Genomic DNA, 25,146 nt, shown 5'->3' with positions numbered 1-25,146 from the left:
ATTGGCCCATGTCCTCTGTAGCTGCGGGCTTCTGATTAATTGCAGATGATGTGTGTGGACTGTGCGGACTGAGAATTGGCCATACGCAGGATATCACGGCCTGAGGGCGGAAGGAAGCTGTGCAGCTGATGTCTTAATTATTTATGGGTGTTTCACACGCAATTAATCTTCCTTGCCGTCAGTGAACCCCACCACTTCGCCATGCGTGAGGCCAATTGCAGCACATGTTGGTGCGGCTGCCCTCAAGGCCACGGAAGGCCGGGTGCTGCAGACAGGCCCGGGGCCCGTTGATGCTGTCCGCAAGGGGTGGTCCAGCCAAACACAGCTAGCCGGCCGAGAGGAGCAGAGGACGGGGATGCCCGATGCTCTGTATTTGTCGGCAGGAGGCCCCTCTGCTGTTCCCGAAGAATCCCAGCCTCTCAGAGCTTGGCAGATTCTAGAGGACTAGCCTGTTGAGCCAGCTTGTTTTATAGGTGCCGACTTTGCCGTGAGATGCCTCAAGCACCTTGCTCTTAAGCTGAACCAGCCGAGGACCTGGAATCCTTACTTGTTCCTTGTCCTGTCTCCCATCTTCGCTGGCATCCTTTTCCCATCCCATGTGTTCCCCGGCTGGCTGGCCGCTTTGTTGCCAGGGCCAGCTTGCTGTAGGCCCCAGATGGTGGCTTGTGGGGTCGGATCCATGGGTCACAGGTGCCAGGAACCAGCTTCGGTCCAGTAAGGGAGTATTCATTCCTTCTCTCCTGCCTCTGGCCCCTGGCAGCACCGTGGCATGTGGAGAGCAGTGGAAGCCCAGGACCTGGTGGTCCGGCCTCCCTCCTCCTCCGCCGGGAGAAGCGAGCCGAGGAAGGGGGGCTCAAAGCATGTCCACAACCTCTGGCCCAGCCGACTCCGGCTAGAACCTGCTGTGGCTTTGCTTCTGAAAATCAGCGATGTTGGCCTTTTTTGGGGGTGTGTGCGTAGGGATGTATACCAGAGCTGGTTTGGAGCCCTGGCCTCTTTCAGAGATGTGCCCTGGTTTTGGGGACCCATAGGTATCACGGGGTAGTTCTGGTTGTGGGTCTCCTTGTCATGTGGCCTGGGTTCTGGTCTGTGTCTCTTTGCTTATTGATAAAAAATGAGTTTGATTCTAGACCTTGCTTCATGAGACTGTTTGGTGGGCTTAATGAGAACATTCTTTACAGTGTTTCAGCCAACGTCTGGTAGGAGGCATGCGTTCTGCTGGCTGCTGTTACTGGCAGAGCCCTGATTGGTTTTCCCACCTTTAAGATGGGGGAGGACCCCATGAGCCCCATGAACTAAGGGATTCATTGATGGCGTTAGTATAGCCCAACCTTGACCTTCGTTCCATGGTTAGCAGTAGATACAAAATTGCCGCATGCAGGAGAAGGCTAGAACCTGGGGCCCTGTCTCCTGGGTGTCTGCTGTTTCCTTTTGGCTTGCTCCCTGTCGCCCTGAAACCCCAGGCTGCCTCTGGGGGCGCTGTGTCTCCTTCAGGGTCCCAGCGCCCACATGAATACCTGAGAGCAGGCTGGACTGGCTGATAGTTGTGTGAGTGTTGGGGCACATCCTGGTCACCTTTCTCCAAAGTGGCAAAGCTCCCACAAGCTTCCCCAGAGGAACCCTCACGATCTTTCAGGACAAAGGACCGAGACCTCCCCATCTGGCCCGGCGGCCTCGTGATTGGTAGCACAGGCTCCCAGCACAGTAGGCTTCCCAATCGCCTGGCTGTGGGACCCCCAGCAGGTTATTTAACCTCTGAGCCTTCGTTGGCTCATCTGAAAAATAGGAATGGTGACCTGTTAGACCTAGGGGGTTGTTGGGGGGCGTCTGCAAAGTTCTCTGGACAGTGGCTGGCCCCCAGTGGGAGCGTTTGGATGTTGGCATGTGCCACTGCCGCGTGCTGGGGCGCGTCCAACTGGCAGCCTGCTGCTGCCCAGGGCCGGCCGCGGGGTGAGCCGAGGAGCGTCGCATGGATACTGAGGACTGGGTGCCACCCCTGGAGATGCTGGGCCTGCTGGTCCCGTGGTGCAGTCACAGCTTGGTTGGGGTGTGTGTGTATGTATGTGCATTTTGTTTTGTTTTTGTTTTTGTTTTTCATAGCTTCCTGGGTGCTATGGTGTGTGTAGCCCAGCCAGGCTGGCACACCATTACTCCCCCAGTATCTGCCATCATCTGCTCTGCCCTGGGGTGGCTGAGGCCATCTGCCCTCACTTGGTGGGTGCCGCCTTACCCTGTCTAGGCTCTGCCGGGACCAGGCCCTGGGGAGTGACATCTGGGGATGGAGGCTTTGCTTTCCCCAGGGGCTGACGCCAGGAAAGCTGCTTCTGTCAGCAGAGACTTTATTCTCCATCCTCGCGCATGACTTAGCACCAGGGCAAAGCTCTTGGACCCATAAAAAAGCTGCGCAGGACAGAACAGAGTCAGGGGCGTCCTCTTATCTCTTCGTTGAAGGCGGTGCGCAAAGTCATGGAGACGGACTGGATCTGGGTCACTCCCCGGCCACCGTTTTCCAGAGAGGACCTACTGTTTTCTACATGTGTGTGACCTTGTGGGAGCAGAGAACTCTGGCAGCCCTGTCTCAGGAGTAGCGGGGAGGCTGCTGTGTGTGCTACCAGCATCGTGTTCCTCAGGGTCAGAAACTTCTATGGTAGGGACTGTGTTCTCCACATCAGAGGGAGAGCGTGGTGTCTCTGTTTATCCGGGTCTTCTAGACTGCTGTGGCTTTGGGAGTCGGGCCGGTAAAAGCTCAGGCAGGGTGGGGTCGGGCGGGAGAAGACCCCTCAGTCTAGAGAGCTTCAGAGGGATTCTAGCTGGGCCTCCTGCACAGCACGGGGCGTGGGGTAAGTGGCTCCTTTGGCGTCGTGGCAGGGTGGCCCGTGTTCTCATGCCCGTGTGAGCGCTTTGGTAGAAGGTACGGTTTCCTCACGGGCACCTGGGCACCTACTGATGCGCTGTGGGGCCGGGAAGAGCAGGTAGGCCCTGCTTCCTAAGCTTTGCATTTATTGGACACCTTCTAATGAACACCTGCATTTCACTGTTCACCTTAACACCAGGCCCTGGACTGGTTTCCGCTGTTTCTCACTGGGCCTTTCTCTGTAGAAACACTCCAGCCCGTAAGCAGGGCTGCCTGCCCAGTGGAGAGGAGCACAAGGTCCGTGTATGACTGGACCCGCCGCACCCCGGGTCCTCCCCGCTTCGGGGGCGGCCGTCTTCCACCCCGTCCGTCTGCACCGCCTGGTCCTCCCTGCTTCGGGGGCGGTGGCCGTGTTCTGCCCCGTCCGTCTCCACTGCCGGCCTCACCCCACGGTCCTCCCCGCTTCGGGGGCGGCCGTCTTCCGCCCCTTCTCTCTCCATCGTCTCCTCTGGAGTCTGGTTTTGAACTGGATCTGTAGTGATTTCTTGTTTTTAAAATATACTTGCCCTGAATTGGGATGGAAGTAGGAAAGGTTGGAATTGACCGCGCTGGGAGGGGAGGGCCTGGCTTTCTGTCACGCACATCTGACCCCTCCTCTGGGAGATGCGGTGAGTGTGAACCGCTCTGCGGCCTCCCCGCGGGAAAGTGGTTTGGCAGTACTCCAAAAAGTACAGTAGAATCACCCCGTGACCCCACAGTTCCACCCCCCAGATGTCTGCCCCAAAGATCTGGCAGTCAAGACCCTACCAAGTACGTGTACGTGACCGCTCGTGCAGCGCTGCTGGCCGTGTGCCAGGTAGCCGTGGCCCATGCATCCCATCAGAGGATGACGGGTGAAGGCCGTGCGGCGGTGCGGAGGAGTGAGGGCCGATACATGCTCCGATGTGGGCAGACCTTAGAAACCTCCCAAGCGGAACTGAGGAGGACCAGAAGGTCACCTGTCGGAGGGTAGGCCTTGGGGTCTGGCTGGGAGAGAAAATGGCCTGGAGCCAGAGAGCAGTCTAGGGGCCACCAGGGGGCGGGGGGTGGCGTAAACTGCTGCTGTGCTCGTTTTACTCCCGAGGGGGAAGGGTCTCACAGCTAGAGCGAGGTCCTGTCTGCTACCAGGTGTGTGCTGGGCACAGCCGAAGAGGTCACTTTCACACTGGTTTCACGTTCTGGGAGTTTCACCTCCGTACTTGATAAAGACCAGCCATGACTGGACCCACCCCCACCTCCCTTCTCGCCAGATACGTCCCTCTGTTCTGTGTCTTCTCCTTGAACCTTTAAAACCGTGTTTAGTTCTTAAGGCAGATACCTTGTAAACTAAATGCTGTGCTGATGGCTTTTTCTTTTTAACTTTGGAGAAGAAATGAACAGACGGTTCTTTTGTTCCTGCCCTAGGAGACCCTTCCCTCCCCGCCCGCCGAGTCACCCCTCCCGTGACTGGCACTGGCAGTGTGTGCTCTGGTGCTGTCGTGTCCAGGGATGGCTGGGTGGTGGGGAACGACGGGGACACTAGGACCCTTGTTGGTTCCCAAGTCCATCACTTTGAGGTTCCTAGGGAGTTTCCGGGGGGGGGGAGGTTCAGCCCCATCTTCGGCCCCCTTCCAACTCCTTACTTCTGACCACCTCTAGGAGACCTTTTTTTTTAACTTTATTTTTTTTAATTTTAATGGCTCTATGGACCTGCCCTACTTAGGCGGTTTGCCCGCTAATGGCAGTCAGGGGCTTAGCGTTGCAGCGGCGGGGGGTCACAGAGTGGTGACCCGTAGCCATGGTGTGTTGGGCCTGCTTGGTGAGAGCCTTGTCAGCTGCATTTAAAATCAGATGTACGTGAAAACGTGGTGGCTGGCTTCTCTTGACAAGTCAGAAGTGGTGGTATCCTGGGATGGTGGCCTGGAGGCAGGGGCGGCTGCCTTGCTGGGCCGTGGCCTCCCCTCCTCCCGCCGGCCCCACACTGCGGTGTGTTGACAGACGTAGGGCCCTGTCTGTATTTGCTCTGGGGATGCTTGCCTTAAAGTTTGTATTGAAGTCACTGTAAATGCACTGTGTGTGCGTAAGAATGTGTGTGTACGTACACAAATAAGAGAGAACCCCCACATTTCACATGGAGAAGGTGACGAAGATCTAGAACTTGATCATTGTTGTGTTTTTCTTCCCCTTGTGACTGTATTTTCTCATTTCTCATTGAGGTTCCCATGGGTTCCTCAAACCTTTTTCTTTTCTCGGGATGATGTAGAAACCCTGTTAAGGGTAGGGTGGGGTGGAGATTTTAATCAGATTCCTGACTTGTTTATTTTTTTTCCCCTAGTAGGCAGAGGTTGGGGGAGTGGAGGCCCTATGTGGGGGGGCGTGGGTCTTGAGTGTGCTCCGTCCTGCGGGCCGGCTCGGCCTGGTGCTGCCAGTGCAGGCTGGGGGCGTGCTTCCCAGGGAGGCTGGCTAGGGTTGGGCCTTGTCTGATTGGGTCCAGGCTCTGTGGCCTGTGGCAGGAGCCTTTTCTTGGGCATTTGTTTCCCCATTCATGGAATTGGTGTAATAAGCCTTGGTTCTCTGGAGGTGGCGAGAATTCAAGGAGATTGTGGATAGACGGTGCTGTGTTCTGGCTGGGCACACGATGGGAGAAGCTGCAGGGTCCCTGCTGGCCCTCCGAGCCCTGGCAGTACATCAGGGGGCATCCCTCCCCCCCAACCCCCAGTCTTAACAAATTGCAAAGTAGAAACCCTGGGTTGACAGGGGAGAGGGGGAGGCCGGAAACAGAACAAAAGGCAACAAGGGCCGGATGGATTCTAGAAGTTACGGAGGAGCTCGATATAGTTTATCCTTTCTCCTGGAGATGAGCGGGAGTGGGTAGGCAGAAAAAGATATAAAAAGCAGTAAGTTAAGTTTGAAAAATGACGGTGTAGGTTAAGTATATAGCCGTAGAAGCATATTATTTATTTCTGTGCCTGTGCCCTCGTGAGCTCTCTTTAAATATAACTGAGTATGGGCCCCAGGGGAGCATTTGTAAAGGCTCTTTGAGGTCTTTGGGAAGAGCTGCTATATAAAGGCAAATAATTATCATACAGATCTACGTATATGCGAGAGCGTGTGCGCGTCTGCACCCATACGTCCCGACAGACAGCGTTTAGTTAGCCTAGTGCTTGCGTTGGCTCCCTCTTAAAAGTATCTTTAACTCCTTTGGCAAAATTAATCTTAAGATCATTCCCCCCGCGACGCCCAGGGCCTTCAGTGGCTGAGCACGGGCCAGTGCTCCCCTCCCGCCACGGTCCCTGCCCCCGTACTTGACAGTGGGGCCTCTGACCCCTCATCCTTGTGTGAAGGGTGCTCTCTGTACTGTGTGTCTGCCTCTGGGTCGGTCCCGGCTCTGTTTGAAATCTGGGGTTTGCGAGGGTGGAGTCATGGGCCGGAGGAGGAGGGGGAGGGTCCGGTATTGGGTCCTGGTGGTGATTGCGGTATCTGTGCCCTCCCTTCCGTTCCCAAGACCCAGTGGAAAAAACTGGGTTCGATCCTGAATCCCCATCCCTGGGGCAGAAAATTACAGCTGTGACTGCAGTGGTTAGTGTTTTCTGGGGAGGTCTTGAACTTACCAAGCGCAGTTGATGTTTCTACCTGGCCCATCCCATACTCGGTTCCTGGAGATGGGCAGCCGTGGGAACCAACTGCTCGTGAATTCATCCCCCCTTTCACTCGTTCTTAAGGTCTTGGATGTACTGTGGACAGGGGCTGGCACCGGTTGGGGGGGCCCCTGCTTCTGGCCGCCCTTCCCCTGCTCTGGGCTGTGTGGGGACTTTGCTGTTTTCAGGCTGGTATGGATAAGGTGTGATGAGGCTTTAGGGAAAGGCCGGTCTTGGTGGCTTGGTTGGCTGTGCGGAGCTGGGACAGCGGAGGTTTGGGACGCAAGGGCGGGTTAGCAGGGGCCCCTAGGGCCCTGGAGTCAGGCGGGAGCTGGGGTGGCCCTTCCTCCATGTCCGTGTTATTCCTGTGGCTTTGTGATCTCTGCAAGTCTCTCTGAATGGTCTTGGCTACTACATTTGTGCACCTAGAGACCAAGTCAGCCAATGGTAAGTTTACCGAGACCATAAGGATTCTTCTTAGAGTTTGCGTTTCTCTGTGGCTCTGCCCTGGTGGCAGGTGGCAGGGTTCCATGGCTCGTGCTTGACACTTCAGACACCAGCGCCTTTACAAAACTCCGCGTTTTCTCTGCCCTAGGTTTGCCTGGACGGGTTTTGCTGGCTCTTCTCTTTGGCAGACTTCTGCCCCTGTGTCTTTTTGCTCCTTTGTCCCAGGCCTGGCCAGCTGTCCTCAGCTCAGCTTTTAGCACATGGGTCTTGGTGGAGCAACATAGATTCGTTTGTTCTTGGCCAGATGCATTGCTCCTACCTACTTCCCCCGCCCCTTTATTTTTAGTCAGAAACTGGCCTATTCCAGACTTCTGGAGAATTCCCTCTGATGGGCTCATTTGAAGGTAAGCAGCCACCCAATGTCTCCGTGGCTGCAGCTGGAGGCCTCTGTGGGCAGAGTCCACGGCAGGGGTAGGAGTATGACTGGGTGGGCCTCCTGGCTCTTTGGCCGCCCCTGCTGGTGGGGGAGGGTGTCACAGAAGAGGTGATCCCTGGCCGCTGCCCGAAGGAGGCTCTGAGTCCCTCAAGATAGCCTGTGCCAAGACCCAGAGGCATGAAAGAAGGGGAGTGGGTCTGCCGCGTGTCAGACAAAGTAGGGAGGAGTGCAGGAGCCAGTGGGGGTGCGAACCACACGAGGGGCCGGTGATTTCGTGCTGGAGCATCAGGCATCTGCGGGGGGCAGGCAGTGGTTGAGCCCTGGGTGTAGACACAGCCGCCCCTGGGGAACCCCTGGAGGCAGATGAAGAAGATCCAGGGCAAGAGGTTGAACAGGGACAGCTGGGGGGCCAGTGGCAAAGCCGAGGACATCCCCGGAGTGTCTGAGGCAGCAGCTGCTCCCCTGCGGGCTCACCTCTCTTGAAGCCTGGATGACAGTCTGCCTGCGGTCTGGCCGGTGAGCTCCACCGCCGGGCGTGAGTGTCCCATGGGTCCCCTACCTAACTCCAGACCCCTACCTCCAGCCCTGCACTGGAGGAGGCTGCTGGTGAGGGAGCGGAGGGCAGAGTGTCTAGATGTCCTCCTAAGACAGGCAAACCTTTTCTTTTCTTGTTAAAGATTTTATTTATTTATCTGACAGACAGAGATCACAAGTAGGCAGAGAGGCAGGCAGAGAGAAAGGGGTGGGGAAACAGGCTCCCTGCTGAGCAGAAAGCCCGATGCGGGGCTCGATCCCAGGACCCTGGGATCATGACCTGAGCCGAAGGCAGAGGCTTTAACCCACTGAGCCACCCAGACACCCCTCAAACCTTTTCTGTAAAGGGCCAGATGGCAGATATTTCAGGCCATGCGATAGGACCCTCCATTCCGGTCCCGACAACCCCGCTCTGCTCCTGTCATGCAGAAGCAGCCGTAGACCCTATGAGAACGGGTGAGTGTGGCTGCGTTCCAGGAAGACACTGTCGTCCCTGCCCTGCCCTGCGAGGCCGAGGGTGTGAGCAGCAGTGTGGCGGCTGAGGGGTTGACCGAGGTCCCGGAGGGAACTTGAAGGGTCTGGGATTTGATGAGGGAAACCTGTGTCTTTTTCCTGCTCTGTTGGATACCCCTGAACAGGGTCAAGTTTCCTGGATTAGTTTTTCGTTACATGGGCCCTCTATGGGCAGAAGTTGGAAAAACCAAACCAAACATAATTTCGTTCACGTACTTGCTTTCATGTTAAGGCCTCTGTTGCAAGATGGCATAAATGTTTGTTCCCATACTTCTAGTGTTTCAGGGCCGCGCTTCACAGTTAAATGATTCCCTTGGATATTTATTTGGGTACATAACAGAAGCGGGGATGTACGTCTTGTTTCTTGCTCCCCCAATGGTGACCTTTATGGACAAAATCACCCTTTCCACAGTGATTGGAAATGCTGCTCTTTATGCCAGATCAATTTCCTACGGTGAATATTTTTTTGCGTACTTGGCCGGATTTGCTTGTTGGGTCTCGGAAGCCAAGTAGGGAACCGGTTTTGAGGTTGACGGACCTCTGCCTTCCGCCTGGGGCGAGGGAGACCCCGGCTCAGCCAGGCTCAGCAGAGGCCGCACTGCACAGAGGCCACTCCGTTGTCACTTGAAACGTGTGTTGTGGCCAGTGATAAGGAGGAAGAAGGTGACAGAGACTGAAACAGTAAGGAGATGGGCGGTGCCAGGGAGAGGAGGGAAAATGACAAGTTAGGGAGTGCCCCCGCCGGCGTGCGTCCCCCGTGCTCAGAGAAACAGCATGCTTATGTGATCTGTGAACACCAACCCCGGAGTTACCGCTGGCTGTGCTGCCCGAGAAAAGTCAGCCAGGTGAACGCGTGTGGAAGTAAAGTCTGTCCCGGCGTTTGCTCGTGGGTCGCTGCCAACTTGGGGCATTTCCTGTGTCCTTGTGACCGTGACTGTGCGGCGGTGGTGGTCCGGGGAAGGCCAGAGGGATCGTCTCACAGCCTTGTTTATCCTTCTGGTTCCTGGTGTTGCGGTGGTGAGCTCAGCCTTGGTCATTGCACTGTCTTTCCATGGGTGGCCCCTGGGTGGTGTGGTCGGGTCCCTTCAGGGCGAGCCTGTGGCCCAGCTCTCTCATTCCAGCGACTGTGACTTTTGGCTGGAAGAAGATTCATGTTTTCTGGGACTTTCTGAGGACTGCTGCCTCCTCCTAGTTGTCCTTCCTCCGTGGAACACAGTTTCTAGCTGTCATGAAGGCAGTATCTGGGATCCCTTGGTGCTGTGTCCCTAGAACCCAGCCGCTCTGTCTCTTCCAAGTGACACCTCAGTCTTTGGGTCTGATTTCTCACGTTGCCCATGGTGATCTTGGTCGACACTTAGAGAAAGTTCTATTACTTAGTTTGCTGCTCTAGGGCTTAGACCCCTTTAAAAAAACTTTTATTTCCCAAGGTTGAGGTACACAGGAACTCTGTAAAATCTCCTCACTCCTGAAAATGTGCTTGACTGAACCAGTTCCTGCTTGTGTCGTCTCTGCTACCTCGTCCCCCTCTTGCTGTTGAAGGAACCGCCGCTAATTACAGTAACAGGTAACATGTTGAGTGTCGACTATGTGCCGAGCCTTTTCTAAGCACCTCGCTTCCATATTACAGACTGAATCCTCAGGACGCTTGTATGAACTAGTGACTATCGGGACCCCATTTTGTAGACAGGGAGCTGATGCTCAGACAGGTGGTTTAACTTGCCCAGAGTTAACTAGCTGCAGAGTCAGAATTTGAACCCGGGTCCTAGGTTTTAAAATTCAGGACGCTGAACCACTCTCTGCATTTGCTGCCGTGTGTCTGCCAGGCCGGGAACTCGGATTGCCTCCCGAATTCCTCTGCAAGGAATGTGGCGTTAATACCCCTCTGGATTTTGGCAGAGGTGGAAGCCCGCTTGAGGTTACCCGGCAGGAAGTGCCTGTGCTGGGGCTTGAAGTTGGATCTGCCCAGCCTGAGAGCCTGTTGAGGGCAGCTCTTTATGGATCCTTGCCCCCGTCCCTGGAGTGGAAGCTGCTGCCCCTCCCAGCTCCCCACTAAAGGGACTTCTCTCCGGCTCTTGGTCCTGCCAAAGGCCTTTTCCACCATTCTTGGCTTTGGGGCGTGGGAGGTGACTTTAGACCCTATGGCCTTATCCCAGTGTAGGTTTCCGCTCTGTACTGGGCGTCCTCATCCTGTGGTCGTGAAAACTGACACAAGACAAGTCAGGTACTGATAGTTTGCACGTCGGAAGTGCTTGTTACAGGGCAGCTGTTACTCCTGTTGTTCGTTTCCATGGTTTTGTAGTTGGGTGTGAATAGTTTGCATTGCTCATTGTCCGTGAACCTGTACCAAGCACCAAGCACCCACCGTGCTGGACTTCTGGGGACCCAAGGTGCCTGACCTGTAGTGTACCTTTAAGGAGCTGTAAGCTAATAGTAAGAGGAAGGTGGTTCATTCTTGCACGTTCTGCTGTTTGTGAGGGGTGGGGAAGTCACGGAGGGCTCCCTGGACGGTGTGCCTTTTCACACTGGTTGTGACCAGTGTTCTCTGCCTTTTCAGCTGGGCCTGAATGAAAGAGCGGCGTTTTATCAGACTGGACATTGGGCGTGAACATAAGAAAAGACAGGTTCTTACCATGAAATCCAACAATTTGTGGATAGGGTCAAAACAGTGCAGTTAAAACCATCTGGAGAGTCTGAGGACGGCCTCTGGTCAGAAGCTGCTGTCTCTGCAGTTGAGGCTAGGCAGAGGGGCTGGTGATGCCTGGTGACCCCAGGAGGGGGGGGGCATGACACACGTGTCACAGGGCTCATGCGTGTGGGTGGTGAGTGCTCCCTCCCGCAGAGGCTTGGCCGCGGAGTGTGCTGCCTGAGGAGAGCCCTCCACGCTCCTCCCTCTGCCGGCCCTCCTGCTTCCTGCGGCTAGGGAGGGATGCGCTGCCCCCTTTGGGTCTTGGAGATTCATTTTGACAGGGGAAAGGGAACTTGGCTAGACAGCCTGCCCTAAATAGCACATAAACGAGCTCGGTGAGGGGACAGTGAAACAGGCGGGATCTGCTGATGAATCTCGACTTTCTCTCTTCCCTCAGGTGAACTGCGACAAGCTATTGTGGCCATGATGAATAGGAAGGACGAGCTGGAAGAAGAGAACAGGTACTTGCTGATTTTTCAGGCTCGGGGAGGAGTCTCTCGGACTCACCAGCTCTGGGACAGAGTCTCACGGATGCGGGAGATTTTGCTTTGACAGGGTTGTGACCAGTGTTCTCTGCGCGTGTGGGATGTACCACTTGAGGACTGGCGGGGACTGAAAACCTCCCAGTCGTGGCTCTGCCTTACAACACAATAAGAATTTGGTAAAGCAGCACTCTCCAACATCTTTTTTTAAAAAGGGTCTTTGAGATATAATTCACACCTTATGTAATTGAACTGTTTCAAGGGTACAGTTCAGTGTCAGCAGACGTGCAGCCTTCACCAGGGTCCTCTTCTAGAATGTTCTCACCACCTCACAAAGACACCCCCCCCCCCAATACCTGTTAGCTAAGTTCCTCTGAGTGCTCCTCTCAGCGCCCACCCCCCGGGCCCCCAAGCAGTCTTCGGAGTAACATTTTTTTTTTTTTTAAAGTTTTTATTTATTTATTTGACAGAGAGGGATCACAAGTAGGCAGAGAGGCAGGCAGAGAGAGAGAGAGAGAGAAGCAGGCTTCCTGCTGAGCAGACAGCCCAATGCGGGACTCAATCCTAGCACCCCGAGATCATGACCTGAGCTGAAGGCAGAGGCTTTAACCCACTGAGCCACCCAGGCACCCTCGGAATAACCTTTTATTTGAGGGCCTATCTTCTTACCATGTCACAGGCACTCAGATACTTAGTTTCCTCAAATCAGGGATACCTAGGGCAAGATGGTATTTCGCTTCCTTTTGGCTTGTTCAGAAGAAGCCCGGTTACAGACCGTGAGAAGGTATTGTGCTGGGTTCCCCGTTGAAGACAGTGGTAGCTCTCTGCCCCGCACTAGCTCTGCTGCTCCCATCTGGCTGCCTTCAACGGGAGCTTCTCGACTGACTAGGGCTGTTGGTGGAGGGATTTGCCTGCGGTTGTAGCTTCTGTGAGCCTGATTGTCCTGCCTCCCTGGGGGTTAGCGACGGGCGCACATGTGCCTGTGGTGATGTCGTCATGTTGCTTTCTTACTCTTTGACTCAGAGCTGGAATTAAGTGTCCATGGTGACAGGCAATCATGAGTGTCTTTTTTAAACCTTATTTTGGGCCGTGCTTGACAAGCTTCTTCCTCGTCCTTAATGGAAACACGTAAAGGCAAACAGCATGATTCCTAAAACAAAGATAATTTTTTAAAAGAGAAATCTGAGACAGCACAATTTTCCAACTAAAATAAACTTTGAATGAAGGGCTTGTAGACAACACAGGATTCTTTTTCCTTGCTCTAGCTGGAGCTGCTCTCTTGGCAGAAGCCATAGGTTCCGTCTTACCTTGTGAAGAACAATAGTTCTGTCAATTCCTCCGAACCGATGGGGGAGATAATCGCACCACGTTTGTGTCTTGGGGTTCCAGGCCCCAAGAAGAGAGTTTTTCAAAGCTTGGCAGGAATGTGGGCCTTCGAGGCGAGTGAGTGATTGGGGGTGGGGGTGGGGTGTCTGCCAAGTTCATAGTCACACTTCGGTCTCTCTCCTGATGTCACCTGGCATATGTGCACTAGATTTGGGATGTAGGTGCCCCAGAGTGAGTAAATGTTCTCTAGAAAGAGCCTTTTGAGGTCCAGAAGTAAACGGGAAGTCTGAACCATGTTTGGCACACACCTTGGTGGCAGCTTCCGGCTCTTTCTGGAAGAGCTGCCATCTTGTCTGCTTTTCAAGACCAAGGATGACCAGTGGATGTGTTTTGGAGGGTTAACTCCGAAACATGACACAGAGCAGGATCGCTGTGGTGTGAGACCAGATAAGGCTATAGAACGCTACGTGGGCTTGTGTCACCTGGAGATGCTGTGACCGGAGGCCGGTGTGCTTGGTGGGTAGAAGTGGAAATGAGACGAGACCTCCGTCTCCGACCACTGCTGCTGCTCACGGGACCCTGGCATCCCTGCCCTGGTTCCGTCTCTTCTTGTGTGGCTGTGACAAAAAGGTCTCCTTTCTCGCGCCGCTCCTTGTGGTGGGATACCTTGAAAGGGGCTTGCCTGGGGGTCTCTCCACTACTTGTTTGCCTGTGACTGATGCTGCTCATGGGCCATGGGGCGGGGAGGCACAGAGCCTGGGCCACCTCCTGGCTCTTACTCAGAGGCTCTTGAGCAGACTTCGGGGTCTCTGGGTCCCCTTCCACGAGACAGACTGGAATGAGGGCTGTGCAGACCCTCATGGGAAACGAAGGGGTGCGGATGTAGATGAATCTGTGTTGTGGTGTGGCGGGCTCTGCTGACTGTGTCTGAACAGATGGTCCCTCTGCCCAGGTCTTTGCGGAACCTGCTGGACGGGGAGATGGAGCACTCGGCAGCGCTGCGGCAGGAGGTGGACACCTTGAAAAAGAAGGTGGCCGAGCAGGAGGAGCGGCATGTCCTGAAGGTCCAGGCGCTGGCAAGGTAGGCGGAGCAGGGGGCCTGACAAAGAGGCGTGGGGCGGGCCATGGCTTTGTGCGAACCCCAAGCACACCCTTTGCCCCGCTTAAAATTAAACAACAAAAGGCAGTGGAAATCTATGCATTTGAAATGTTAACTTAAGCTTTGCGCAGTGGCAGTATCGTAGCCAATGAGGTTTATCCGAGGCGCGATTATTGCTAATTGAAATGTTAACTTAATGGATAGTTATTGCATAATCTGTATGCATATGGTTCGAAATACAATGGTGCAGTCCCCTGGAAGCAGGCGGTGCTAGCTTATCCGAGCTGCTCCTTCGCCTCCCTCTGTCTTCCCTTCCTTTGACCCCGTGAACGACGGTCATCTGTCCCACACCCCCTCCCCGGACAGTGTGGAGATGGTTCCCTACAGGGCTACATGGGGCCGCCCTCTTTCTGATAGCTCATGATCAGGATTGCTGGTCATTGTCACCAGAGGGGGTTCAGCGAGGGTGCCGGTAGCCAGGCGTCGTAGGTTTGTAACGATGCCAGCGTGCACAGCCTTTGCGTTCCTCACTTGGTTCTCCTAAATTCGTTGGAAAAATTCCTGAAGGTAGAACTGATGTGTCAAAGTGCAGTGGTTTCCTAAGGTGCATAAAGGTCAATCCTTCCTCTGCCCTTCCCGCCGCACCCCCTAACCTTAGAGGCCGAGCTACTGTGTGTCCCGCGGCGGCGGATGGGAAGGCCTGCTTCTGCCCAGCCGTGCCTGCTGGGGTCCGGTCCCACTTCTGGGTCCCTGCTAACCTCACAGATGGTTTTCATCTGCATCTTCCTAATGAAGAATACAGTTAAGCCTGTTCTCAGTAAAGAGTCATTTTATTTCCTTTCCTCTGATTGAGTTTATATCCTATTAAAGAAAACTCACAATCTCAAGTCCCATAAAAATGTGTGGCTTTTCCTGCGTTTCTTCACATGCAAACATTTTTATGGACTGCCCTTAAGATCTATAGCCTGTCATTTCTTAGTCTGCTTCTCTGAAGCACTAAGATCTCATCTTAGTGGCTTTTATGTGCCTGGATGTGGTATTTCATTGAGGTAGTGAACTGCATGAAAATCACTTCCATTTGTTGGACATTTGAGTTTGAGTTTTTTTTCTGTTTTAGGTAGGATAAGCAGTTTATTGGTGGCTCTTTAAAGCTACTTTAAAATAAGACCAGGAGGGGCACCTGGGTGGCTCAGTCTGTTAAAGCGGCCGGCTCTTGATTTTGGCTCCGGTCGTGGTAATCTGGGTTGAGATCCAGCCCCGAGTTGGGCTCTGCGCTCAGTGGGGAGTCTGCTTGGGATTCTCTCCTCCTGCCCCCTCCCTGCTCGCATGTGCTTTCTCTGTAGAAAAAAATAACAAAAACCAAACCACCCCAGGAGCTGGGGTCCTGTGGCTATGCAGGGCAGTCCAGAGCTCGGGCGTTCACGCAGACTTACCGCCCAGGCACTGTCCAGTGACATGTGTGGCACTAGTGGCATTGTTACATATACGTAATCGAACGTGGTGCAAGGATCTCGTATCTTTTTTTTTTTTTTAATTTCTTATTTTTTATACACATATATTTTTATCCCCAGGGGTACAGGTCTGTGAATCAAGGATCTTGTATCTAGTTTTACTTGCAACTTCTCTGCATTCCTCATACTTTGAAATGCCCTCTCGAGAACGTAAGAAAGTTGAATGACCGTGATAAGTACAGTCCCCGGTGTTTTCCCCAGGGGACCACCATTCAGTTTGGCCATGCCAGGGTTTGGGAGTAGAATTGTGCGTGTTTACAATAAAGGCTAATGTCTGCTGAGACTGGTTCTGAGTCACAGGCTGCTTAGCCTTGAGCCCCCGCTCCGTTGCTTGGGGATTGTGTTTCTGGGTCAGGGCTGAAGGTGAGCAGGTGCGCATTTCCTCATTTATGAGATGAGGAGATGATCTTCTGCACCAGAAAGGACGAAATGAGAGCTGTGCCGGAGAGGACGGGAGGCTCTGGAGAGAAGCGGTTCAGTGCAGCTTCTATTAAGTGTGTTTTAGTCTATGGTAATTCTGAGGAGAATTTTAGCCCGTGAATGGAATAGAAAAAGCAGTCTCTGAGGCGGTTTTTAGCATCTGGAGTGTCCCCACTGGAACCACAGGTAGCTAAGAGTGGAAGGTGTGTGAAGGTTTGCGGTCTGCAGGTGTGAGGAACCTGTGTGAAGTGGCACGTACTTGAGCAGGAGAGAACAGGAAGGAGGCCGCCAGAGCCGCTGGATGTGTGTGGTTCTGATACCGCCCAATTGCTGAGCCGTTCCAGAGAGTTCCTGTGCCCCTTGGCAGAACTTTGATCAGGAGGCTGCAGTCACTTGAAGGCTTGGTTGGGACTGGAGGGTCCACTCTTGTTTGTGTGTTTGAGAGGGCGCACATGTGTGCACCAGAGGGACAGGGGGAGAGGACCCCCTGACTCCCCGCTCAGCTCCAGCACCCCAAGATCATGGCCCAAGCCGAAATCAGGAGTTGATGCTCCACTGATGGAGTCAGCCAGGTGCCCCTGGAGGGTCCACCTTCAAGTTCACTTGTGTGGATCTTGGTTCCCTGCCCCGTGGACCTCTTCAGGGGGCCTGTGCACAGCACAGCAACTGGTTTCCTGGAGCGTGAGTAAGCTAAGAGCAAGCGCACACGCCACATGGAGGACATGGTCTTTCACAGCCTGGTCTTGGGAATGAGACCCTGTCCGTTTCCCTGTTTCCTGTTGTCACACAGATCAGTCCCGATTTAGTGTAGGAGGGGGCGGCACAGGGATGTGCCTTCTGAGAGGCAGAGGTCTTTGGGGGTCAGTTGAGAGCCTGTTTTCCCGTGGCCATCAGGATTCTCTTTCTCTCTGGGGTGGACACTATCCCAGTCCTGATGGGGCGTTCTTCCTTCCTGTTCTGTGGGATTTGGCAGGACTGAGTCTACCACCGCCTACCTGGGCTGCAGAGCACGGCAGTGACGCAGGCTTGAATCGTCAGCTGCTTCTATTGCTTGGTCACGGTGACTGGGTCACAGAAGGTGTGCAGCCACGTTGACCGGTAAAAGGCAGTAAGAGCATTCTTGAGAGGATGGGCTGTAAGGCAGGCACTGTCGGGAGCAGTCTTTGCGGCTATGGGGGTGGATCCTGACCTCAAATGGCGACAACACGGTGGAGAAATGGGTGGGGCAGGGGTGGGGAGAGAAACAGGCTGGTGGGAGTTTTGTGTACCTTGAGCTCCTGGATCCAGTCTTTTCTTGAGCTGTTGTTCCTCTGGACTTAGCAGTCACGCGAACTAATAAATTCCCTTTGTTACTCGAGTCAGTTTGTGAATGGTCTTCGCTGTTACAGTCCTGAATCCTAACTAACCAGACTTCTTTGACTGTGTGAGAGGGGGGTGGAGGGAATTGTGTTTCCTTGGCGCCCAAGTAAAATTCCTCCCTCAGCCATCAGCCTGCCGGGTCCGTGAGGACGCGTGCAGCTGGTCATGATACAGGGCCAGGGTAAAGAGTGTGTCCTGCTGAGAACACTCTCTGGGCCTTGGCTTCCTGTCTCCTGTTGGGACCAGCCTTAGTGTTACTACTGTTGGTCACATCGTCCTCTCCTGTTGGGGAGCTTGGGTGTGCAAAGGAGAACAGAGTGGTTGTGTGATGGAACTGTATCTCTGACCCTCCGAGCCTCTGGAAAATTTAGAAGGTCGTGGGTCTTTTCTGTATCTCCTGCGAGATGACAGAAAGCAGGCCATGGTGTGGTGTGTGCGGTGAGTGCTGGCTTGTAAGGGCTGTGTCTAACCCTTGGCTATGGAGGTGGCACAGTGACTGGTCCTGGCTGGGCCACCTCGAAGTTTCTCACATCTTCCTTTCTTGGCCCGTGAACTGGTGCATAATAATCTGAACTAATATTAATAAGCTTTTTGCTGCAGAAATCAAACCAAATGAGCTTGGCTCAAGGGGGGGAATTTGATGGTGGTGGGGCCAGTCATTCTCCCCAGGTGTTGCTGGACCCAGGTTCTCCTTGGGACCAGTCATTCTCCCCAGGTGTTGCTGGACCCAGGTTCTCCCGTGAGGTCATTGCTTTCTCTTCCCTGCTCTTGGCTCTGTGTGTGTGTCCTTGGGTAGGGCCTCTGCACATAGCCTCAAATTGGTCTCTGGTAGTGCCAAGCCTTGTGCAGAACCAGAGAGGAGAGACTTTCTTATTTGTCCATGTATATCCTCTTAGATCTTCACTGTGGCCAGGAGTGAGCAGAAGGCCGTGATGGGCTGCCTTGCCAGGTCTCCAGGGCAGGCAGTGGGCAGATAAATCTCATCTGTTACACTTCCTCATAGGTTTGTGGGGAAGGTGACAGGAGCTAATGCTTCTGAAGCCCTCAGCAGATCTCCGGGCTCATCGTAAATGCTCAGTGGATGTTCCCGGATTTTGTGTGAGCTGGTATATTGGCCGTAGGTGGCTAGGGCTGCTGAGGCCTGGCAGAGCTAGTGGAGCTGTCCCTTGTCCTAGTTTTCCCCTGTAGTAAGCATCTGGGAGCCTTGGGCCACTGGCCTTCACTTGACCTTGAGCTCTTCCCAGTATTTTTTTTTTCCAGCCCTGTGTGCCTAGCAAGTGTCCCTTTGAGTTGTTGAGTAGTTACCTGCCGTGACCACGTCCTGTGTGTGAGACAGAATCGTACTGCTCAGTCTGTAGGGGAAGGCTCTCTGAGGCTCTCTTGGGCACCCACTCCCATCATTCTGTCTGGCCCCTCGGGAGACCTTCACTGGCTTTCCCGTCTCTGCCTTTTGTTGTTTTTCAATTAGTGAAATGCAGGAGGAGTATGCTTTTAGTGAAAAAGGACAGTAAATGTCTTCATTGATGATGGTTTTCATCCCAGCAGTCCAGTGGTCAGAGTGGAGAAGGTCAAACACAGTCTCTGTGTCCTCTTTTCTGTCTTGCCTTTGTTTGGATCTTAATGTCCAGTAATAATCTGACCTCCTTAGCAAGCACCGAATCTTGTAGACTTGCAGTTCCCAGGCTCTAGAAGAGTCTGTATTCTTTTTTCTAAAATAAAAATAATTGGGGGAAGAAATTTGGGTCACGTGCCATTTATTGTACTGAAACAAAATGCATAGCTACGATAACCTACGTGTAGAAGTAATTCTTAAACGAGAGTAACACTGTGATGGCTACAAAGGAGAAAGAAAAGGAACTGAATCCATGGTAAAAAGTAGATTTTAAAATCTCTTGGCTGGGTATGGCTTTGCTGGAAAACATGCAGTTAAGTGCTTGCCCCTACTCAGAATGCATGAGTTTGGATTAAAGCACTAAGAAGATCACAAAGCATTCTTTATAAGAACAGAAAACGGGAGAGCAGAGTATGGTAGGTTCTAGGGTAGAAACTAGTGTGTTGTGTGGATATTGAGCTAGATTGTCCGGTCAGACTAGAAACAAATTTTGCACCCACGTGAAGGGCCCACGATAATTGCAAGTACGACAGTATGTAGGTCACTCCTGGGTGCGGGACCGCCTTGTCCCTCTGGATAGCCAGTGTCTCAGGCCCCGCTGGATAAATGCTGGTGACGGCCGTAAGTGTCTCCACACTTTTGTGTTGCGCCATACATGAGTCATCGGGGAAGCTTTAGAAATGACGATATGCACACCTCTAGGAGACAGTGGTGTCCCAGTGAGAATCCCTACCTTAGCCCTTACCCCGTGTTCTCATTTTCAACACAGTTTGCAAATACGCCATCAGAATTGGGTGGGAGCCTTCTGGCCCATTTTGAGTTGGCTTAGTCTGATTGGCTTCGACTGAGAACTAGACCCTGACCACAGTGAATTGCCTGTTGAGCTCCCACTATGTGTCCTGGCCTACTCTGGTGCTTCTGGGCCTCACTTCCCCCTGGGACACGAAGCTTGCTTTCCGCAAGGTCGCGGCTCTTGCTGTTGGCCGAGTCTTTTTAGCTGATGAGCTGTGCCCTTCCTCATTCTTCACCCTGTCCTTATCAGCCACTGGCAGGTCCTTGATGACTTAAACCAGAGCAGTCACGGATTGTTAAGTGAACGGGGCAGGACGAGGAGGAGTAGAAGACGTACGCGTCAGGGTGGGAGACAAGATGCTTAGGGGGAGCTGGGTTCCTGAAGCTTAATGCTACTGAAATTGAGTGAAGAGTGGTTTGTACTTATGTGTTCATGTGTTGGGTCACTCCCCTGGCATCTTTTTTTTGTTAAGCATAGTCAGTCAGATGAACAAGACCGAGCTGACTTGAACCTGTAGGTATGAAAATTGAGGGAGGTGGGATACGCATAAACAAAGATTTTAACCCTTGGCTGACACTTGCTTATGCTCCAGTTGAGTTGGCAGGAAGTCAAGGGGAATGGTATGGGGCAAGCCTTGGATTCGGCCCAGCTTCTCAAGGTCAGGCATAGGGGAAGGTGAGTAAGAAACTCATTCTGAGGGTCCTGCCGGTGCTTCTGCCACTACTAGTTGGGGGCTTCCTGGTGGGAATTGTACCCCTAACGCTTCTCACCTAGAAAACTGGGACAGTCGTCTCTCCCTTCTAGATGCTGTCGAAGAGATGATGCATGGAAAGCGCTAAGCACATTGAGCGCCCTGAGTGAGTACTGGGTAAAAGCCAGCCGTGGTTGTTCCGGTTTCTTGCAAGTAAATTATTCCTCCATCCAAGCTTGCAAAGAGTCATTTTTTTGGAGTTAATCTAGCCTGCTGTTGCTCAGATGTAACTAACCTTCTAATAAAGAATTCTTTGGGTTGAAGAGCTGAATGCCTCACTTAGAATTGGCTATATACTATATTCACCAGGGGAGCTTTTAAAACTGTGTCCAAAACCCCAGAAAAACCAACGTCCAGGCTGCCCCTGCAGACCAACTAGGTCAGCCTCTGGAAGTGAAACCTGACCTGGTGCAGTGATTCTCATGCTCAGCCTAGGCTGACCATCCAGTGGTTCCCAGAAGCTCTCCTCCAACTTCAGTGTCTCCCCCGGGTGCCCCTGGTGATCACGGTAGACTGCAGACTCGGTTTTGGCAGCGCTGGGCAGAGCCCATTAGCAGGTGCTTCTCGAAAGCTCCAGGTGACGCTGATGCCTCTGGTTCTTCCAGACCCTGTACGGGGAGGTTCTCTGAGACTACATGGGCTTGGCCGCAGCTGATGGCACCTGTAATCTGTCTTTCACAGCCAAGTTAAGGCGTTAGTTTTGTATGCTGGTTTGAAAAACAACACGCTGATCCACTAAGGATTAGCACCGGTAACATCTGTCTTTGCTTTTGATGATATTTTTAAGGTTGATTTATTTGAGATAGCATGGGAGGGAGAACGGGGAGAGAGAAACTCAGGCGGACTCCACGCTGAGCGCGGAGCCTGATGCAGGACTGGGTCCTGTGATCCGGAGATCAGACTTGAGCCAAAGTCAAGAGTCAGGCACTTAGTTGATGGTTGTATCCAGGCGGCCTGATAGACTTTATTTTAGATGGGGGTGGAGGGGCAGAGGGCGAGAGAGAGAGCGTGCCTTAGGCAGACTCCACGCTGAGCACATAGCCTGACAGGGGCTCGATCTCCCAACCTTGAGATCAGGAGCTGAGCCGAAACCCAGCGTCGGTCGCCTATCCGACTGTGCCACCCAGCGCCCCTTTTGCTGATCTTTTTAAGCTGATGATCAGTACCAGGCAGGCTGGCTTTGGGTGGGTGTCGGAGGCTCTGCATGTGTGGTATTTAGCATGAACCCGTTGTCCTGCAGCTTGACCGGCTCTTCTGATGTTGACTTGGACACTCTCATGTGCAGATGGACGCACGTGGGGCTCCAGGGCAGAATTCTGCCATGACTAGTCAGCTGGAGAGCTCCTGAGAAAGCTCCTGTTTCTGTGCTGTTCAAAAAACAAACAAAAAAACCCCACAAATACCTTTTTAAGGTGTAAACGCAACATAACCCAAAATGGGAAAGAACATCCCAGATCTCCCAACCCTAGCATAACTATTATTTCCCCTCAGTCCATTTAAGGACAATTGTTTCATAGTTCTACCGCCTCAGTGTGCGCATGCTTTTTTTTTTTTTTTTTCATAACGTTTTCTTGTGTTGCTCTGTAGATTTCAAGTTACATTTAGAGATTCCCCTCCCCCGCCCCTTGGAATATAAAAGTAATTTACAAATTACAATCCTTGAGTCTGAGAATAAGAGCAGTTTAAAGGAGGAAGTCCCCTGGACACGACTACCATTAATGTGTTTTATTTCTTATTTATGAGGCATTTTATTCCAGTTCATTTTATGGATGTATTCATTTTACATAATTCAGATCATTCTGAATCTGTAAGTTGGTCTGCTTTGAAAAGCAATTAGCGTCCCGCTATGAACACGTCCTCGTGTTATTCCCTTCTGTGGCTAGCCCTTTCAGAGGCTGTGTGGAGTTCTGTGTTGGGTTACGTCCTTGTTTCTCATACCACTTCCTTAGCCACGCCTCTTCACTCTTCTCCCTCCTCATAGGAGTAGGATTTCTGTGAACATATATATTTTTTTGGTAAACCTTTTTGTCTTTTTTGTTTTGAAGTCTTTCGTCTAGATTTCTAGAGGTGGGACTCCACTGTTAGAAGGGCTCTGTAAAGGGATGTTTGGTGGCTCAGTGGGTTAAGCATCTGCCGTGGGCTCAGGTCATGATCCCAGGGACCTGGGATCGAGCCCTGAATCGGGCTCCCTGCTCCATCTGCTTTGTGCTGTCGCTCTTGCTCTCTCTCTTAAATTAATAAAAAATTTTTTTTTTTGAAAAAGACAGAGATCACAAGTAGGTAGAGAGGCAGGCAGAGAGAGAGGAGGAAGCAGGCTCCCTGCTGAGCAGAGAACCCGATGCGGGGCTCAATCCTGAGATCATGACCTGAGCCGAAGGCAGAGGCTTTAACCCACTGAGCCACCCAGGCACCCCTCAAATTAATAAAATCTTAAAAAGGGGTGGGGGTGGAATCTGTAAAAGCTCTCTATCCATATTGCCAGAATACTCTCCAGGGAAGAGGTGACATCTGATACTGTGGGTGGAGGACCCGCCTCTTTGTCCTTTGCGATGGCTGTGAAGGTCTCTACACTTGACTTGGTGGTTTCCACATGGGCTCGTGTTTGGGCTGCTTCTAGTTCTCTGCGATTCTAGATGCTGGCTGAGAAGGTGTCCTTGTGCCTGTCACTTGTTTTCCCGTCTGTGAACGTTTGTCTTCTGTCTATACCGGCAGGAACAGGATCACAGGGCAAGGGATATGAATGTTTTCACGGCCAAAGTGAGGGGTTGCTGTGGCCGCAGGGTGACGCGGGAGGACTTGGGAATCAATTTTTTCACCCTTCATCACCACTCGGCTCCTGCTTTGGGGAGTGTGGAAGGTCAGGGTGTCCTTGGTATGGGTGATTCCCCGGCTGGTTTTTCTTGAGGGAGGAGACACGGGGATCCTTGCTCCCCCAGACACAAAGGTGGAAAAGCCAAATGTGTTAACAACTGAATTTAAAGCTATGGCAGTACCTTCTGAGACACCAGGAGCAGCGGAGAGTCTCTAAGTTCCTTCACGCCCCTTTCAGAATTTCATGACCCATGCGAGTTTCCTAGATACCTATTCTGTATGAAAACCACGGACGGGGAACAGGGGAGCAGGAGCATCACGGCATCTGCTCGAGCAGTCACGTACGAGGGAGAAAGCATGTGCTTGTTTATTTTCTCTAATGCTCCCAGAATCCAATCAAAGACCCAGGTTTTGTTGATGAACTAAAATTCTTAGGGGGAGTAAGCAGCAAGGTATATTTGCACGAACAGCTGCATCTCGAAGCACGTGCCCACGTTGAGTGGTTACGCCTTAGAGCCATTAGTAGTCGGTGCCAGATGTTCCCCGCAAAATGTGCATGGATTTGGGCGGTTCATCAAGATGCGAAAAATCTGCAGCTGCCCGGGGAGTAGGGAGAAGGTTGCGTCTGAAACATTGCTGCAGCTCAGCCCGTCCCTTTTCCCACCAGAGCGCTGGAGCAGGAGATAGAAAGTTACCCAAACCAGTAAATACGAAAGAACTCTGATTTAAAGGTTATGATAATTATCCACGGCAGGGGGCAAGGTCCCGCCCCTCCCCCCTTACCATTCATTAATGCTCCATTTGCTGCTATATGCTAATGAGAAGTAGGTAGAGCAATCTGGAGAAGTGTATAAAAATAACAGAAGGGGTTTGAGGAAGACAGAAGAGCCAGGAAAAGGAGACTGATTGGAGGAGAGCGAGCCCACTATCCAAAGTGAGTGCTGGCACTGGTGCTACCAGAGAGAAGGGGTGGAAATGAACCAGTCAGACCTGGCTGGTCCTGGAAGCGGGAGCCCTTTGCTCCGCTGAATGCCCTGGCGTTTCCTCTTTGTCTTGGGAGAGGCAGAGCTTGGAACGTGGTTATTTGTAGGAAATTTTTTGAACCTCGCCTTTCCGGTACGGTTCACAAGGTGGCAATTTCCATGTCACTGAACATGAAGCCCGGCTCTTAAATAGAGCCAGCATGCGAATGCCCTACAGGCGGTGACAGTGGCGATGACATCACTGCCAAGCTCCTTCTGGTTATTTTGGAGTCCGGGAGGGGAGCGACAGGAAGCTCGGGGGAGGGGAGATATTCTTGGCAGCGGCAGAAATGCAGTTTAAAGAGAGACAACTGTCAAGTTGAGGGATTCTGGAAGTTGGCGAAGTTTATTTGCTCGCTGAGTGAATGAAAGTTCGTGAAGTTTGTTCTGGGTTCCGAACACACACTCACCTGCCATCATGCGGCTCCTACAGCCAAACCACCGTCACAAAAACATTTTAAGCCCAAGATCTGTTTCTCTATCCCCCCTGCCCCCTTAGTCAGTTAGCCAACTTATACATCATTAGTTTCAGATGTAGAGTTCAGTAATTAATCATTTGCCTATAAACCCAGTGTCGGTCGCATCATATGCCCTCCTCAGTGCCCAGCACCCAGGTTACCCCATCTGCCACCCGGCTTCCCCCCAGCAACCCTCAGTTTGTTTCCTGTAGTTAAGTGTCTCATGGTTTGTCTCCCTCTCTGGTTTCTTCCCTTCCCATTTTTTCCACTCTTCCCCTGTGAGCCTTTGCGCTGTTTCTTACATCCCACATGCGTGAAACCGCAGGATAAATGTCTTTCTCTGACCGATTTATTTTGCTCAGCTCAGTACCTTCCA

The 25,146-nt window shown here is 52.7% G+C and overlaps 1 protein-coding gene across 5 annotated transcripts in view; it reads left to right on the top strand.

Annotated features, from left to right (window-relative positions):
* SNX29 (sorting nexin 29) overlaps positions 1-25,146 on the top strand; it is a 478,644-nt gene that overhangs the window by 106,192 nt on the left and 347,306 nt on the right. For all 5 annotated transcript variants that reach the window (XM_082714096.1, XM_082714098.1, XM_082714099.1 and 2 more), the window contains 2 exons: positions 11,524-11,587; positions 13,887-14,015. In XM_082714096.1, the coding sequence (XP_082570222.1) occupies positions 11,524-11,587; positions 13,887-14,015 (193 nt within the window). The remainder of the gene's footprint in view (positions 1-11,523; positions 11,588-13,886; positions 14,016-25,146) is intronic.

This window comes from Mustela nivalis (assembly GCF_964662115.1).
Source record: "Mustela nivalis genome assembly, chromosome: 19".
Taxonomy (NCBI): Eukaryota; Metazoa; Chordata; class Mammalia; order Carnivora; family Mustelidae; genus Mustela; species Mustela nivalis.
This window is presented reverse-complemented; position numbering and strand designations above follow the sequence as displayed.